At 40.2% G+C, this 14,879-nt stretch overlaps 2 protein-coding genes across 3 annotated transcripts in view; both read left to right on the top strand.

Annotated features, from left to right (window-relative positions):
• Nucleotides 1-3,127, top strand: part of slc8a3 (solute carrier family 8 member 3) — a 56,553-nt gene extending 53,426 nt beyond the window's left edge. The window contains exon 6 of the mRNA XM_088353792.1: nucleotides 1,621-3,127. Coding sequence (XP_088209918.1) covers nucleotides 1,621-1,799 — 179 coding nt within the window. The 3' untranslated portion in view covers nucleotides 1,800-3,127. The remainder of the gene's footprint in view (nucleotides 1-1,620) is intronic.
• A 1,299-nt stretch (nucleotides 3,128-4,426) lies between these two features.
• med6 (mediator complex subunit 6) lies at nucleotides 4,427-14,817 on the top strand. Of its 2 annotated transcripts, none has more exons than XM_088353794.1 (8): nucleotides 4,427-4,492; nucleotides 4,881-5,040; nucleotides 7,716-7,807; nucleotides 7,922-8,004; nucleotides 10,441-10,549; nucleotides 10,630-10,745; nucleotides 13,134-13,161; nucleotides 14,464-14,817. In XM_088353794.1, exons 1-8 carry the CDS (start codon nucleotides 4,471-4,473, stop codon nucleotides 14,601-14,603), a joined length of 750 nt encoding a protein of 249 aa, XP_088209920.1. In that variant the 5' UTR covers nucleotides 4,427-4,470; the 3' UTR covers nucleotides 14,604-14,817. The 2 variants fall into 2 exon arrangements, with proteins under 2 accessions (XP_088209920.1, XP_088209919.1); XM_088353793.1 differs by having other exon boundaries at nucleotides 4,446-4,498.
• Nucleotides 14,818-14,879: the final 62 nt, after the last annotated feature.

Below are 14,879 nucleotides of genomic sequence, written 5' to 3'. Positions count from 1 at the left end.
TTCTTTCTCTCTCTCTCTTTCTTTTCCACCCCTTTTCTCCCACTCTGTCTCCGTTTCTTCCACTCTCTGTGTCTCTCTTTTTCTCTTCTTTTGTTACTCTTTGTCTCTTTCTCTCACTGTGTCTTTTTAACTTCTTTTGCTCTAACTTCCTTTTTTCCTTTTCTCTCTTTTCTCTTTATCTCTTCCTACCCTTGGTGCTTTCTTTTCTCTTTTCTCTCCTTCTGTCTTTCTATTTCTCTTTGGATTTCTTTCTTCCTCTCCCTTATTTTACCCCTCTCTCATGACTTTTTATCTTTTGTTTCTCACGCTCTCTCCCTCTTTCTCTTTTTCTTTGTTTGTCACGCCCTTTCTCCTTTTCCCTCCCTCTTTCTCTTATTTCTTTATCCCCCTTTTTCTTTCTCTTTAATCTACTAGTCCCGCCCCCGACAGAATGTTTGTTCTATCGTGTGGCCCCCGACTTAAAATGAGTTTGACACCCCTGTTTTAAACCAAGCCTCATGCATTATTTATTTTTTTCGAGTTGACTTTTGTTTTGCAGTAAGTGCAAATACAAAATATGAGTTGTTCTACAGCTTTGCATCCCCCCTTGACCTATGATGAAATATCCTAAGCTTTTTTAGGTTCTAAATTCCATTATTTGGTTCATATTTCGATATAATAACACCGTGTCATGATTGCCGATTGAGTGCAGCCGCGGCGGCTTAATTAGTGCCAAAAGCCCAGACAGCTGTCACTCTCTTTTAAACCCCCGGCTTCCAAGAGGAGGCAGTCAGATCGTTACGCGAACTGTTGCACAGTAAACCTTTTCGTCCGACTCCGTTCCTGTCTTGCTTTTTTCTGCCTGATCTTTGTTGGCAACCTGTTTCCGGACCTGACTACGCCTGGTTCTGCCTGCCTGTTTCCTGACCTGTTTTGCCCCGTTACCTGCCTGCCTCCAGCTACCGACGTCGCTTACGAACTCGACACCGCCTTGGATCTCCAGCCCCGGCCAACGACTTGCTATTCCTGTCAATGTCCGATCCTCCTCGCTCGACACGGAAGTGCCACTTTCGCGTTCCCGCCACCTGCTACCCGTGTTCGTCGATCCGATGATCGCGGAAGCAAGCCTTTCTCTCCCTCTTATCAATAAAAACTGAGAAAACGAGCGCTATTGGGTCCCGTCTCCGTTCCTGGTCTGTGACACACCGACGATCACCAAACGGCATATCAATAAAGTCAAACGAGTTCGCCGCGGTAGCCTCCATCTCGACATTGTTTTTTTCGTAGCAAACCAAGCCAGCGTTTGAAGTAGTGAAAGGAAGTCCGTCTCTTTTTAGAGAAGCGGCTTTTTCGGCTCAACTCGTTCAAGAGAGCCGGCTCTCCGACGGCTCACTTGCTTTGATGCATTCTATTACGAATGATGATGTTGTTTAAAGAAGTTAAGATAAACAGGAAGTATAAAAGGAGAAAATGAAAAAAGACAGGTTTGTGGTTATCCCTTTTATCAGTATATTACCAACAATGATTTAATGCAGAAAATGAATTCATCATTGGAATAAGAAAATTCTATTTACATGTATTTTTTCCTTCTGTTTTACGTCTCTCCGCGTCCTGTATTTGGGTCTTTCCGACACCCAAAAGGTGACATCAGGGAATTTTTCAGTCAGAACTCGGGCAAGAGGGAACAAGCCGCCAGGACATGTTTATCTGAGTCAGCAAGCAAGACCAAAAAAAAAAGAAAAAACTTGGAACTTATTTTCATGTGTGTCTGGAATGGTGAGTTCCACCCTCACAAACAGCAGAATTGTCCTATCATGTGAGCAATGCGGTTGAAAAATAGAGAAAGTCACAGAGACAAAGCACCAATGCATGAAAATCTCTTTTGTAATGGTGTCATTAGCATTCTTTGCTCTGTTTTTACATTTAAAGGGGCAATGTGTAACGTCACTGTGTTTTGTAGAGCAAGACAAAATGAGTGCTACAAAACACTAGACGGAATACAAACTACAGAGGCAATCATTCATCTATTTTTTTGCTTATTGTTCAAATCTTGATAATGAATTATGAATGAAGTTTTTTTCTTTTACCACTAGGAGGCGATAATTAATACACAATCTGTCATGATTACCGTTGTGATGCACCTTTGGCGCCAACTGCCTCAGACTCTGATTGGCTCCCCGTCCCTACTTAAACCCACTGCTTTCTTTCACCTGTTGTCAGTCCGTCTTCGAACTTCAGTGTACTCTAGCCAAGCTTTTCCAACCATGACTCACTCCTGTTTTTGCTCCCGTCTGACTCCTGGCTTCGACCCGTTTTTTGATCGTCATCACATCTACTCTCCCGTCCCGGCTTTCAACCTTTTTTTTTATAAAATTGTCTTTTCTCGATTGAAAAAATGTGTGAATCCTGGGTAAAGTGCTTGTAAATGATTGAAAGTTGCCATTTCCCCCATCAAGTCTCCTTAAAAATGACGTGGACACTGCTCTCTGGTGGCTTCCCTTTGCTATTGCATTTCTTTTTCCGACTTGAGTAACGGCAGCTGGTATTAGTTTGTATGGCATTGTGCTATGCAGTGTTCTTCGCCCCTTTTTTGTCTCCTTTCCTGGCTTACGACTCGCTTCTGACCACGTTTTTGCTCTCCTGTCCCTGTGACTGACCCGTTTTTCCGTTCCGGACACCGCCATCGCTCGCCATGGAAGTCCCACTTCCGCGTTCGGAGTGACCTGCTCCCCGCGCCTGGCGAATTTTGGATCGTGGGCGCAGCCCTTCCTCTTTCCTTTGATTAAACTTGTAAGAAACGTTACTCAAGTGGGTCCTGTCTCCGTCCTGGTCCTGAAAACGTTATCACATACATTTCTCAATTTGCTAAAATAATTTTCTGCATACCTACAAAATACAGCTGAATGCTAGGGGTGGGTGACACTTAGAATTTTGGTATCGATCCGATCCAAGTAACTACAGGGTAGTATCGAGCGATACTGACCCGATACATAGTGTTTTCCCTTGGCTGAAGTTTGATCAAACTGTTCTGAAACCTCCTCTTATTGCGATATTTCTGGAGTTGCTATTAAAACCTTTCCTTGCCACAGAGGTCTTCCACTTTGCACGATCGAGGAGTCATCGGTGAGCTCAGCTGTGTTTTGCCGGTTTTTTTCTTGTCCCTCCCGACCACATCAGAAAGCCAGGCAAGGAAGTAGGAGTACCGGCTGGGGGGTGGATACATTCAGGCGGATTTTTTTTTTTTTACTCTTGTATTTTAAATAGTTGTCGTCAACAGTGTGGGAAAAACTGTGTTTGGAATAAAGCTGTTAACGTAACGGCGTTATTTTTTCAGGAATGGGGGTCATCGAACTGGTTACAAGACCGTTACTGACATTCAAAAGCAGTTAGCTACTTTGTCTTGTACGGATCAGCCTCTTGTCTCGTGTTAAGGCTACGCCATAGTTTGCTGTGTTTTACGGAAACGTGGCTCATGTCTAGCATCCCGGACGCTAACGTGGAGCTACCCGGCCGGCTTCAGCGCTGTTAGGACAGACAGAGACACAAAAGTCTGCGGGAAGCGGAGAGGAGGCGAACTCGCTATCTACGTGAACAGGAGGTGGTGTAACCCCTGGCACAAAGATTTTCATCTGCTGCAGGGACGTCCAACTTTTGGCCTAGCGTGTGACGTCATCCACTCCGCTGTGGCTAAACTACAACACAGCACACTGAGGCCATCCTGTTAATCTGTTAATAAACAACAAAAGGATACTGCTGGAAGTGGGAATTTCCCTGTGGGGTTGAATAAAGTATCTATCTATCTATCTATCTATCTATCTATCTATCTATCTATCTATCTATCTATCTATCTAGACATCTATCTATCTAGACATCTAGACATCTAGACATCTAGACATCTAGACATCTAGACATCTAGACATCTATCTATCTAGACATCTATCTATCTAGACATCTATCTATTAAGTATTATTTTTGATATTATTAACTTATAAAAAAGGTAAAGGAAAATAGGAACGAACACTAGTCCGATCATTTTTCTATTCACTTCATTTTTTCAGATTAAAATATGCGGGGGAAACACGTGACTCTCAAGCTTGCAGTATTTATGACACTGTTTCTTTGTTCACAAGCCAAACAATCTGTCAGTTATTCATTTGTTTTGTTTTTAATTTACTTTATTTTAAAAACCTAAAAACAAAAAAGTAAACTCAAAATGGTGATCAAATGCAACACTCCAAGGATACTTTTTAATATTATATGCAAACTACAATGCAATTGCCTAGACATTTAGCTAAAGTGTCTATTTAGATGTAGATTGTTTTATTATGTGAGAATCACATGGTCAAATCATATCATAATAATAAATAATAGTAATTATTTTCTGAACCTGTTCAGCGTACCTCTTCATCCTGACGTCAGAATTCAGTCAATTTGACGTCATCGTCAAGCGACACGACTTTGTTTCGTCATTTTCCTGCGACTGTTTACGTTATGTCGTCGGTGGATTTCAGAGGTACCGGTAAATTTGGATTTATTATCTAAATAATGTAAACACTCGTGATTGTTTGAGAATAACTGATGACGGGAATTAATAATTAATATGAATTATTGAATAAACGATGTATGAATGTTGTTTGTTGGTTGCTGTTTATCTTTTGGTGTTAGCAGCTAGCTTTAGCAGGAGTGCTTTTTATTTGTGGGATGGGACGAAGGTTTCTTCACAAATTCCCATCTTTTTTCTCTTTGAAAACTTTGAAATTGAATATAATTTTATCACTGGTGAATTGGATTATGTGCATAGTTTTAATGGGGTTTAGTGTCCAGGCTCTCTTAACATTTCTTGCAGCCAGGTCAATACTGCTTATTAAAGCACTTTGTGTTTTTTCTGCCGGACTTTGCAGACAACCTACTTGGCATCTCTTGGGTGGACAGCGGCTTGGTCCCCATTCTCAACCCTGGAAATGTACTCGATTACTTCTCAGAGAGGAGTAACCCTTTCTATGACCGCACTTGTAATAACGAGGTGGTGAAAATGCAAAGGCTCAGCTTGGACCATCTCAAGTACGTCCCTCTCACACTCAAAAGTAAAACAAACTGAATTGATAGAAAAATAAAGCATGATTCGTCTCCCATGGATCGTATGGGAGCTTAAAATCATTTAAAGTGCTTGAATTATAATGTTGTGTTTTCTAGATTGAAAACATGCGTGAATTCTGGGTGAAGTGCTTGTAAATGCTTGAAAGTTGCAATTTCCCCCATCAAGTCTGCTTAAAAATGACGTGGACACTGCTCTCTGGTGGCTTCCCTTTGCAATTGCATTTCTTCTTTCTAACAGCAGCTGGTATTAGTTTGTATGGCATTGTGGTATGCAGTGTTCTTCGCCCCTACGGTGAATGCTACACTGAAACAGGGCACTATTAAATGTATGATTGCAAGGATTAGATCAGTGGTGTCAAACTCGATTTAGCTGTGGGCCACAAATGCTATTAAAAATCTCACGGGGCTGGACTAGTAAGTTTTAGAGAGAGGGAGAGAAAGCGGTGGAAGGAAAGAGAAAGCGATAAACTGATAGGGAGAACAAGGAAGACAGAGAAGCAGTGAGAGAAAAAGAGAGCAGAACTGAGAAATGAATGGAGAAATAAAGAAAAAAGAAAGAATTGAAGAGAGAAAGAAAAAGAGAAAGATAAAAAGAATGAGAGAAGTGAAATGACAGAAAAAGAAAGAGGGTAAAAGTGAGCAGGGGGAAAAGAGAGACAAAGTCATGTGCGAGAGAGATCAAGAAAGGGGAGGGAAAGAGAGGGTGAGAAGGTAAGAGAAAAATAGAAAGAAAGAAAGATAATTACAGCGTAAGTTACAGAGAGAGGAAATGGAAAGAGAAAAGAGAGAGGATTGGAAAGTGAGAGAGGAATAGAGGGAAGAGAGAAAAAGAGAGAATAAACAGGGGGCAGAGAAAGAAAGAGAAAGAGAGGGAGAGAAAAAAAAAGAGTGAGAGAAAAATACTACCACAATTGTTTTGCAAGTGTTAACTGGCTTGGGTGACATCCGTTGGAAATATTTAAAACTACAGCTAATTCTCTTGCACTTCTCTCACTGTTGTCTTGGGGGCTGGATTTAAACCATTGGTGGGCCTGATCTGGCCCGCGGGCCGCCTGTTTGACACCTGTGGATTAGATAGATAGATAGATAGATAGATACTTTATTCATCCCTGTAGGGATTATGCATCAGATATGGACATTTTTTAAGGGCCTTGTAAAAAATTGAGGTAGCGTTTCCTAGTTGTAAATTGTAATGAGAAGAGTTTCCTGCAACTGAAAATGTAATCTACCGTATTTTCCGCACTATAAGGCGCAGCTAAAAGCCTTTATTTTTTTCAAAAGCTGACCATGCGCCTTATAATACACTGCGCCTTGTTTATGGATCAATTTTAAAATTGCAAAGTTTTCCAACTAACTTGCAGCCGCCGACTCGATTTTCCCCCGAACGCCAATTAGTCCGCGGTGTATGCTGGGATTTATTTACCGGCTTTTCATTGGCTAACCAATGTGTCAATCATCATTTGAATGGATCACTATTGGCTTAAGTTATCCGGAGGTCAAGGGGAGGATCCTTTTTATCATTTACAGGCTGGCATTGGCTTGAACGGCAGACAAAGCCTGCAATTGGCCAAAAAAGACGTGTCAATCATCAGTTGAATCGATCACTATTGGCTAAAGTTATTCGGAGGTCAAGGGGCGGATCCTTTTTATCATTTACAGGCTGGCATTGGCTTAGACGGCAAAACAAAGCCTGCAAAGATGAATGCGTATAGCACGTGGCTGACGGCATAGAGAAAGCATTTTTTTCTATTCTGTATTTGTAAATATTCTATTCTCCTGGATTTACTACCCTCACGGATATAAGAGGACATTGGCTGCACATTATTATGAACACAACGACTTCGGTGAGCTACTCCGGGTTTTATATTGTCCCTGTATCTTGTTTCAGACTGAACTCGTTGTTTCTGTGATAAGCGGTGCAGATAATGGATGGAATGGAGTGTCTATTTTTAAATTCAACTCAATTCCAAGTGTTTATTGTCATACGCACAGTAAAGTTGCGAGCGAAAAAGGAAATAGATACTAAGAAATGGTTGGCATTTCTTGAATCCCAAGACTTGAACCTTCCGAATGATGGAACGATGCATTTGAGTGACATCGTACGGACACCACATCCGCACGTGTTCTCGACACGTATTTGCGTCTTTGCAAGCTTTTGGAATGTTAAGGGGGTAAGAAGTTGGACTGAACTATCTTACTGTTTTGTAGACGTTCCCATTGTAGCGCCTTATAATCCGGTGCGTCTTATGTATGTCAAAAATAGGACCAAAAACTATTTTTTCGGGATGCGCCCTATAACCTGGTGCGCCTTATAGTGCGGAAAATACCGTACATATTACTGTCATTTTTACCAAATAGGGGAGAGATTTGTCTCAAATATTCACAAATATATTCGCCATTTACCAAAGATTTTAAAATGGTATGCCTCGATAAATGTACATGCAAGATCCCAAATCACATATGTAAAACCCGATATATTTTTGGCTTTTCAAAATCCATGATTAACACAAGATTTCTTCTAAAAATGGTATGGGGGTCATTGAAAATTTGTCTTAGAAAGTGCTTAAAAAGTGCTTTCGTTTGTCCATGAAAAAGGTGTACAAATGCTGCTCTCCTTTGGGCTTTTCCTTGCTTTGCAGTCAAATGGTTGGCGTGGAGTACATTCTTCTCCATGCTCAAGAGCCCATTCTCTACATCATTCGCAAGCAACAGAGGCAATCACCCACACAAGGTGATCATCAATTATTCATTCCGATAATAACGCTGTAACGCATCTATTTGCCCTTTAAGGCTCATTAAAAGGATTCCTCATGTTGCGTTATCTGGCATCTTTTCCACAACCCAGTGATTCCCTTGGCCGACTACTACATCATCATCGGAGTGGTCTACCAGGCCCCGGATCTCAGCACCGTCATCAGCTCCAGAGCGGTAAAGTCCATTATTTGGATCACCTCATAATGATAATTATGTATATTTTTTATGTAGAATAGACTCTTAGGCAGTGTTCCCTCTAAGCTGCGCGCGCAATTGCGCACTGCTCGCACATTCTCAGCGCACAAGAAAATCGAGCCGGCGCACAAAAATCAGGGCTCAAAATGACTAATTAAGAAGCGACTCGAGTCAAAGTTACAGTGCATGAAGGTCAAAATACACGGGTTCCACTGACGTTGTGTCCTAAATGCGGTATTTTGAAGTCGAGTCGAAGGAGAACGAAGTTGAGTAAAGTTAGTAGAGATTGTCGGGGAATTGGCTTCTTCGGCTCGGCTCACTAAAAGAAACCGGCTCTTTTAGGTCCTGAACGGCTCTTCGGGTTGTTTTTGCTTCTTTCATCCCAACATGACAAAATATTATGTAAAATTTCGCACAAAATGACTTCAAGGAAGGGGGGAATAGAACAAAAAAGAAAAAAATACCAAAAATGAAAAAGTAGTGAAAAGCTGAGAAACAAAAGAGATAGAAAAAAGAAGGAAAATTTTTAGAAAAAAGCCAGAAAAAAAGAAAAGAAAGAAATGTAGGTAAAAAGTAAATAGAGAACAAAAAGAAAAAAAGTAACAGCTCGGAAAAAATAAACACAATGAGATTTTTTTAAAGGAATTTGAAAAAAAGTAGAAAAAAAACACGGAAAGAAGAAGAAAAAGTTTGTGTTGCATTCAAATAATTTCCAATAATATCAAGTGAATCTTGTTGCCAACATTGTACTTCCACTCAAAAATGTGATGAAGTACAGTTCTGTATCTTACAACCGACGAAATAAGCCCCCAAAAATGTTAATATTATGCGACAAAATATATCAGGAAATAATAAGAAATAGATATCTTGTGAAAGAATTGTAAGAACAAATGACGTTTGTAGGCCGTACAACCTTTGCAATAATACACGAGTCAATTCATTCAAAAGAGAAAAATCATTTTGCATTGCCAGAAACTCTTGATGTCAAGTTTTGGACATGTTTGATGATGGATTGGTTGCCACACTTGGGATTATGGTTGCTCACTGTTGTTTCAAGCGCTGCTCACCGACTTTGTGTGAACGCTCAGACCCGTAAGGAAAATTCCAGGGAACATTGCTCTTAGGATACAGTGTCCTTTATGACAACATTTCTCCCACTACACAACATCAAAATCGAATGATTTAGTGTGCCCAAAAACTTGCTATTGGTTTGCGCCTTGTTCTCATAGAGATCCCTATATGTTAATGGCTGATTGCCCTCCATTAATGCCTTGCTTTCTATTCATTTCAGAATCTTGTGTGTTTCATAAAGAATGTACACGTTGGTTCAATACGATCCTGTATATTTGTACTGCATTCATTGATGATGGGTCCCTAGGCTTCCGGTGATGCTAAAGGGAGAAGCAAAATTATGATAATCATGGAAACAAAGCTTATGATTTTCAGGAAGGGGGAGAGGGCAAAAAATGGCTAGCCACGTTATTGAATATGGTCATAACCAATCAGTGAGTTGGACAATTATTTAAAAAAGTGATGCAATGACAATTTGCACAAGTGGAAATTTTAAAATCCGTTTGATTTATAATCCACCTCCACTATCTCCCCCCTGCTTCCACGCACTACTTCACAGGTCTGCTCAAGTGACGTCAAAATTCATGTATTTGTTACTTACATTTAATTCTTTGCACATGTATTACACTTAGGTTGATTAGCTATTGTTAGGAATTCAATATTAAAAATGTAGCGTTTACCAAATTGTTCGAACGAGTTATCTGACTCCATTAACCAAACACAACCTACATTCGCCTAACAATACGCGCTCGTTTCTTGAAGAAAAATATGGACAAGAGACCGGCATTTCCACACGGGGGCAGATTTAATTGCTTGAATAATTTAGCTAAGTGGACTCCATCGAATATATGGCCAAATTAGCCGAATTAGTGTAGCTTGAGTCTCTGTCAAGCCTCCTCTCTAGATCTTCTTTTTTTTTTCTCCACCCGCGTCTCTCCGCAAGCTGGTGTGCCGGCTCCTCCCATGGGCGTGCCAATGAAAGCCCCCACGTGGGGTCCACCCCCTCGCCTCGATGTCTGGAGAAACTCAAAACAACACCGAGCGTTTATCAAAACAATGCCTGACGTCCTTCGTCAGAGTCCAGTTATCAAAATTCCCCAGCCAAAACATTCCGAATTTGGAACAGCGTGACCTGAAGCCCACTCAGTGAAAATCTTCGTTGCACTCGATAAATGTAACTTGTATTTAATCGTATAAAATCATTTATAGTCAAATGTATAAAATCCTTCACAATACAGTAATCCCTCCCTCGCTATAACGCATCCCCCATTTTACGGTCTAGCTGCGTCACGGATTTTCTGTATAATAACATCCGAGTAAAAGTTGTCACGGCAACCGTTCCAGCTTTCCGCTGTCCACGGCATCCAATCGGCGTTCGACGAGGCCATGTCCTACTGTCGCTACCATCCTTCCAAAGGATACTGGTGGCACTTCAAAGACCAAGAGGAACGAGGTAATGCATATTTTGTCGGATGGACTTAGTTCATAACACGCAATCGGAAGTATAGAGACACAAAGATGATGTTTTAATAGAAAAAAACAAGCCAAAGTCCAAGAAGAAAGAAGAGCCGGGTTCTCTATTCCAGAGACATCGTGTGGACACGCTCCTCTTGGACCTCAGGTCAAAGTTTCCGCCAACCTTTTATCAGGTAATTTGGTCGGAGCTCTGCCATGGCGTCATTAACGAGTTTGTTCAAAAACATATACCGTATTCGTTGGTGTATAGCACGCAATTTGGTTTTACCCTCAAAAAGAAGTCAAAGTCTGGGGGCCCGTTATACACAAGCTTTTAGGGTAGCGTATTACCGTATTTGTGTAACAATTGATGACTGGAATCTGTAACCATTACATGCAACGGGAATCGAGACCGGGTGGCAGCAGTGAGAGCGCTTCATCGTAACCACTGGACCATCACTGTTATATGACTTTGAAAAATTCATTTAATTTATTTAATTTCATCATCACACTCTTTTTATTCATGATAGCAGAGAGGAATGTTAGCAGGGTTTGTACGGGTGCTTGAAATCCTTGAAAATGCTTGCGTTGTAATGTTGTGCTTTCAAGTTCAGGGAAATGCTTGTGAATTTGGGTGAGGTGCTTAGAAAATGGATGCCATTTTCATTTTTCTTGGCTATCTGACTCTATAGACCACGCAATCAAGGAAGAGACATTTTCAAAAAGTGCGTGGAAATATGGCGTTGTCATGTGAAGTGTGACCGCCCCCTACTGGTCGCACCCAAAAGGACAGCTATTTAGAAAACTGGCTCTTTTGGCTCAGTTGCCTGATAAGAGTCAGCTTTTTGGGCTCCCAAATGGCTTTTCAAAATGTTTTATTTTTTTAAAAGTGATATATGATCAATAATCATTTGTAATTTTATATGATTTGCAGAGGATCCCTGCAAAACACATGAAATATGAATTAAAATAGTCACAGATCTACAAAAAAATGTCAAATACAAAACAATTTTGGATTTTTATACACTGAACAGATTTGAAATTCAAATAAGTCAAACAAAAAGCAAATGACCAGCTGGATTTCTTTCGTTGAAGGTACTGGAAAATTTGAACAAAAATATGTCTTTGAAAGGTGCTTGAATTTGAATTTGGCCATGTAAAAGATGTAAAAAATGGTCCAGGAAGTAATGCACAAAAAGCACGACAACGTAAAAAACTCTTTGGTGTATCTGATGATGACTTTGTAGGACATGAATTAAATACATTGTAAATTTTATGTTGGTATTGTCTTCATAGTTAACGTTGTCAATAACAGATTTTAGTCAGGGCTGCATCTATTCGACAACGTTTTTTACTAGATTACAATAAAATGGAAGAACATCATTTATTGTCATTGTAACATGTGAAATGTAGAAAGAAATTAACATTCGTTTTTGATAAAAATAGTGTGATGAGATCAAATCGATTGCCTTTTCATATGTCATCGATATCACCGGCGGGCCAGTGGTGAGGATTCGGCTCTCTCACCGCCGCAACCTTGATTCGATTCCCGTTGCCTTCAACTGCAACGTTTGAGCTGAGGAAAAGTCAACCAAAATGTAATACCGATTTTTAACCAAATATTTGGATCTCATGAGCCGGGTTATGTAAAATACTCTACATACAATTTCAGGAATACCAGGGTGACAATTTAAAAATGATTGAGGTCAATATTTAAGAACAGAAAAATTTTGTTTTAAATTATTTTTTTTACAATTTTAGAGAGGGCATCACGGCGAAAATATTCCAAGAATAAGACTCAGAAACACCCCTCAAAAACTCATCATTTTTCAAATAGCAAAAATGTCGGTGGTATTTAAAGTAGTAATATTTAGTTGTATTTGTTTGATTTGCTTGTCATCGATACCAAGATAGCAAATGTTCTTTTATAATATTCTATCTATCTATAGAATATTATATTATTTTTACCAATCAATTTATCTATCTATCTATCTATCTACCTTGGTCATATCCCTCAAGAGGGGTGACCGACAGCAAGACACACACATACAATAACAAAGAAAATAAAAGGGAAATAAATAACAAAACAAAAAAAACACAACATTTTTTGGGACCATGGCCAACCCAATCGCCCAAACAAGTTAGGCACCTCGGCACCCAAGTCGGTCATGCTTTCGTCCCTCCAGATGAAACGGGACACCAGAAAGCGGCCATGTCACTCGGGTCAGGGTGACACAACACACTTTTTTGTTCAACAGCAGGGCCCGACAGCTTTCACAGGTTTACCCCCGCCGCATCATACGGGTGCCCAGCCCATCCTTAAGAACGCGTCCACAATCCCACTATCCTTTCACAACACCTCTCCGCTCCTTTCTATCACCAACAAGAGCTCTAGCTTCCATTATATATATGTATATATTTATAATATTAATATGATATAAAGTTTATTGAGGGGGGGAAATGCACTTTTCCAATGATGGAGATATATCCATGATACAGAATATAGAATCGGTATATTATCGGAAAATAAAGTTGAAAAATGATGATCAATAATAAGCTGTAACCTTCTTCTTGAATTTCAGCCAAAGCCCGGAGAAAAGCCCATTCCAGGTAGGACCAAACAAATTCCAATATTATGAATTGAAAATATTGTGTATAATCAAGTTGTATAAAATCTCTTGTTACTGACGTTAAAAGTCTCACGGGGATTTTTTGGGCTTTTAGACTTTCTCAACTTTTAGGGGAATTTTTTTTGCAATATCATATAATGTTTTGAAATATATTGAATATTGTCTCACACTATAATTATCAATGTTCATAATCTGTTATTATTATTTTTTAAAACCTTCATAAATGTCAGTCTTATTTACTGTGGAATGTATCTGTTGTAAATACTGTTTAGACCTTCATCATTCTTTTCTTTTTCAAGATATGATAAATATTGTGTCATAACATAATTATTGGGGGTCCTGTTGATGGAGTTTTTTTTAGAATGTAAAACATATTGTTTGAAACATATTCAATTTGTGACGCCCTTTATCACAGAAAGCCTCAAAGTGCTGTACAGAGCACCACAACAACAGAAGAACTAGTAAAATATAACATCGGCTATAGAGAATATGTTTGTGGGAATGGGAATATTTGAAGCTAAATATCGCAAAGAGTGAATATAGAATTTGGTTTACATTGAATCGAAATGCCAAATATGATTAAGTGATAATTACTTAAGGCCGTGATTTTCTTATTCAAGAGCCTGCATACCTTTTAGTATTATTAATTCTAAATCCATGATAGACTTTCTCTTTTGTTTCAGTCTTAATTTGATGATTTATTGCTAATTTGTGTTCAACAGATGTTTGAGTGAATACCTTAAAAAATTAAGGTGAAAAATTGAAACACAAAAAACAAACCATGAAATAAACAGGGCAGCACGGCGGAGCAGTGGTTTGTGTGTGAGCGGCACAGTTCTGAGGTCATGAGATTGAACCTCCTGTGTGGAGTTTGCGTGTTCGCCCTGTGCTTGTGTGGGGGTCCTCCCACATTCCAAAAACATGCATGTCAGGTTGATTAGCCGGTCCAAATTGTCCCTAGGTGGGAATAAGGGAGCGAGTTGTCTGTCCCCATGTGCCCTGCGATTGGCTGGCAACCAGTTGAGGGTGTCCCCTGCCCACTGCCCGAAGAAAGCTGGGATGGGCTCCAGCACTCCTGCGACCCTACTGAGGATAAGCAGTGCAAATAATGGATGGATGGATGAAATAAACCATGTAATGACATGAGTAAGAAATAGACTAGTTAGAAAAGTAATGCGTGCTAATAGTCATCCTTGAAAAAGGCACGAAATAATGGTTTCTGAAAATTCAGGGTGAAAAACCATCATCCGGTGAGTCACTTCTTCTCCATCTCCTGTTGCAGTGGAGGTGAAAAAAGAGCCGGAGGCTTCAACGGAAACAGTCAAACAAGAAGAAAGGGAGCCGGCGGCGAAATCCTCCGCCGCTGCCGCCACCGCACCGGCCGGCAAAGCGCCGCCCGAAAAACGGCCGCGGCTCCAGTGAGCGCCGTACCCGTGGACGCTCCCGAGAACAATACGACGCACCCTGGTGCTCGCGGACTTGATGACCTCAGCAAATTTCATCCAGGATCAATTTCCGGGATAATGACACATCATCAGCTCCCGGCGGGAAACGACAACTCATCTGTCTTATTCCGTACGCTGCTCTTTCCGCTCTATATCTTTTCTCTCATTAAAGGGACATTGTGTATCATTTAGCGCACGTGTGTCAAATATACGATCATCCGTTTTTTTTGGACCTGCAGGAGCTAAAAATGCT

Source organism: Urocampus carinirostris, chromosome 15, assembly GCF_059441175.1.
Source record: "Urocampus carinirostris isolate Australia breed hairy pipefish chromosome 15, RoL_Ucar_1.0, whole genome shotgun sequence".
Taxonomy (NCBI): Eukaryota; Metazoa; Chordata; class Actinopteri; order Syngnathiformes; family Syngnathidae; genus Urocampus; species Urocampus carinirostris.
This window is presented reverse-complemented; position numbering and strand designations above follow the sequence as displayed.

Excerpts from the sequence above, each read along its gene's own strand:
- med6 (XM_088353793.1), top strand. The coding sequence starts at position 4,471 with ATGTCGTCGGTGGATTTCAGAGGTACCG. Across the intron at positions 4,499-4,880 it reads GGTGGATTTCAGAGGTACCG|ACAACCTACTTGGCATCTCT; the intron begins GTAAATTTGGAT and ends CGGACTTTGCAG. Across the intron at positions 5,041-7,715 it reads CTCAGCTTGGACCATCTCAA|TCAAATGGTTGGCGTGGAGT; the intron begins GTACGTCCCTCT and ends CTTGCTTTGCAG.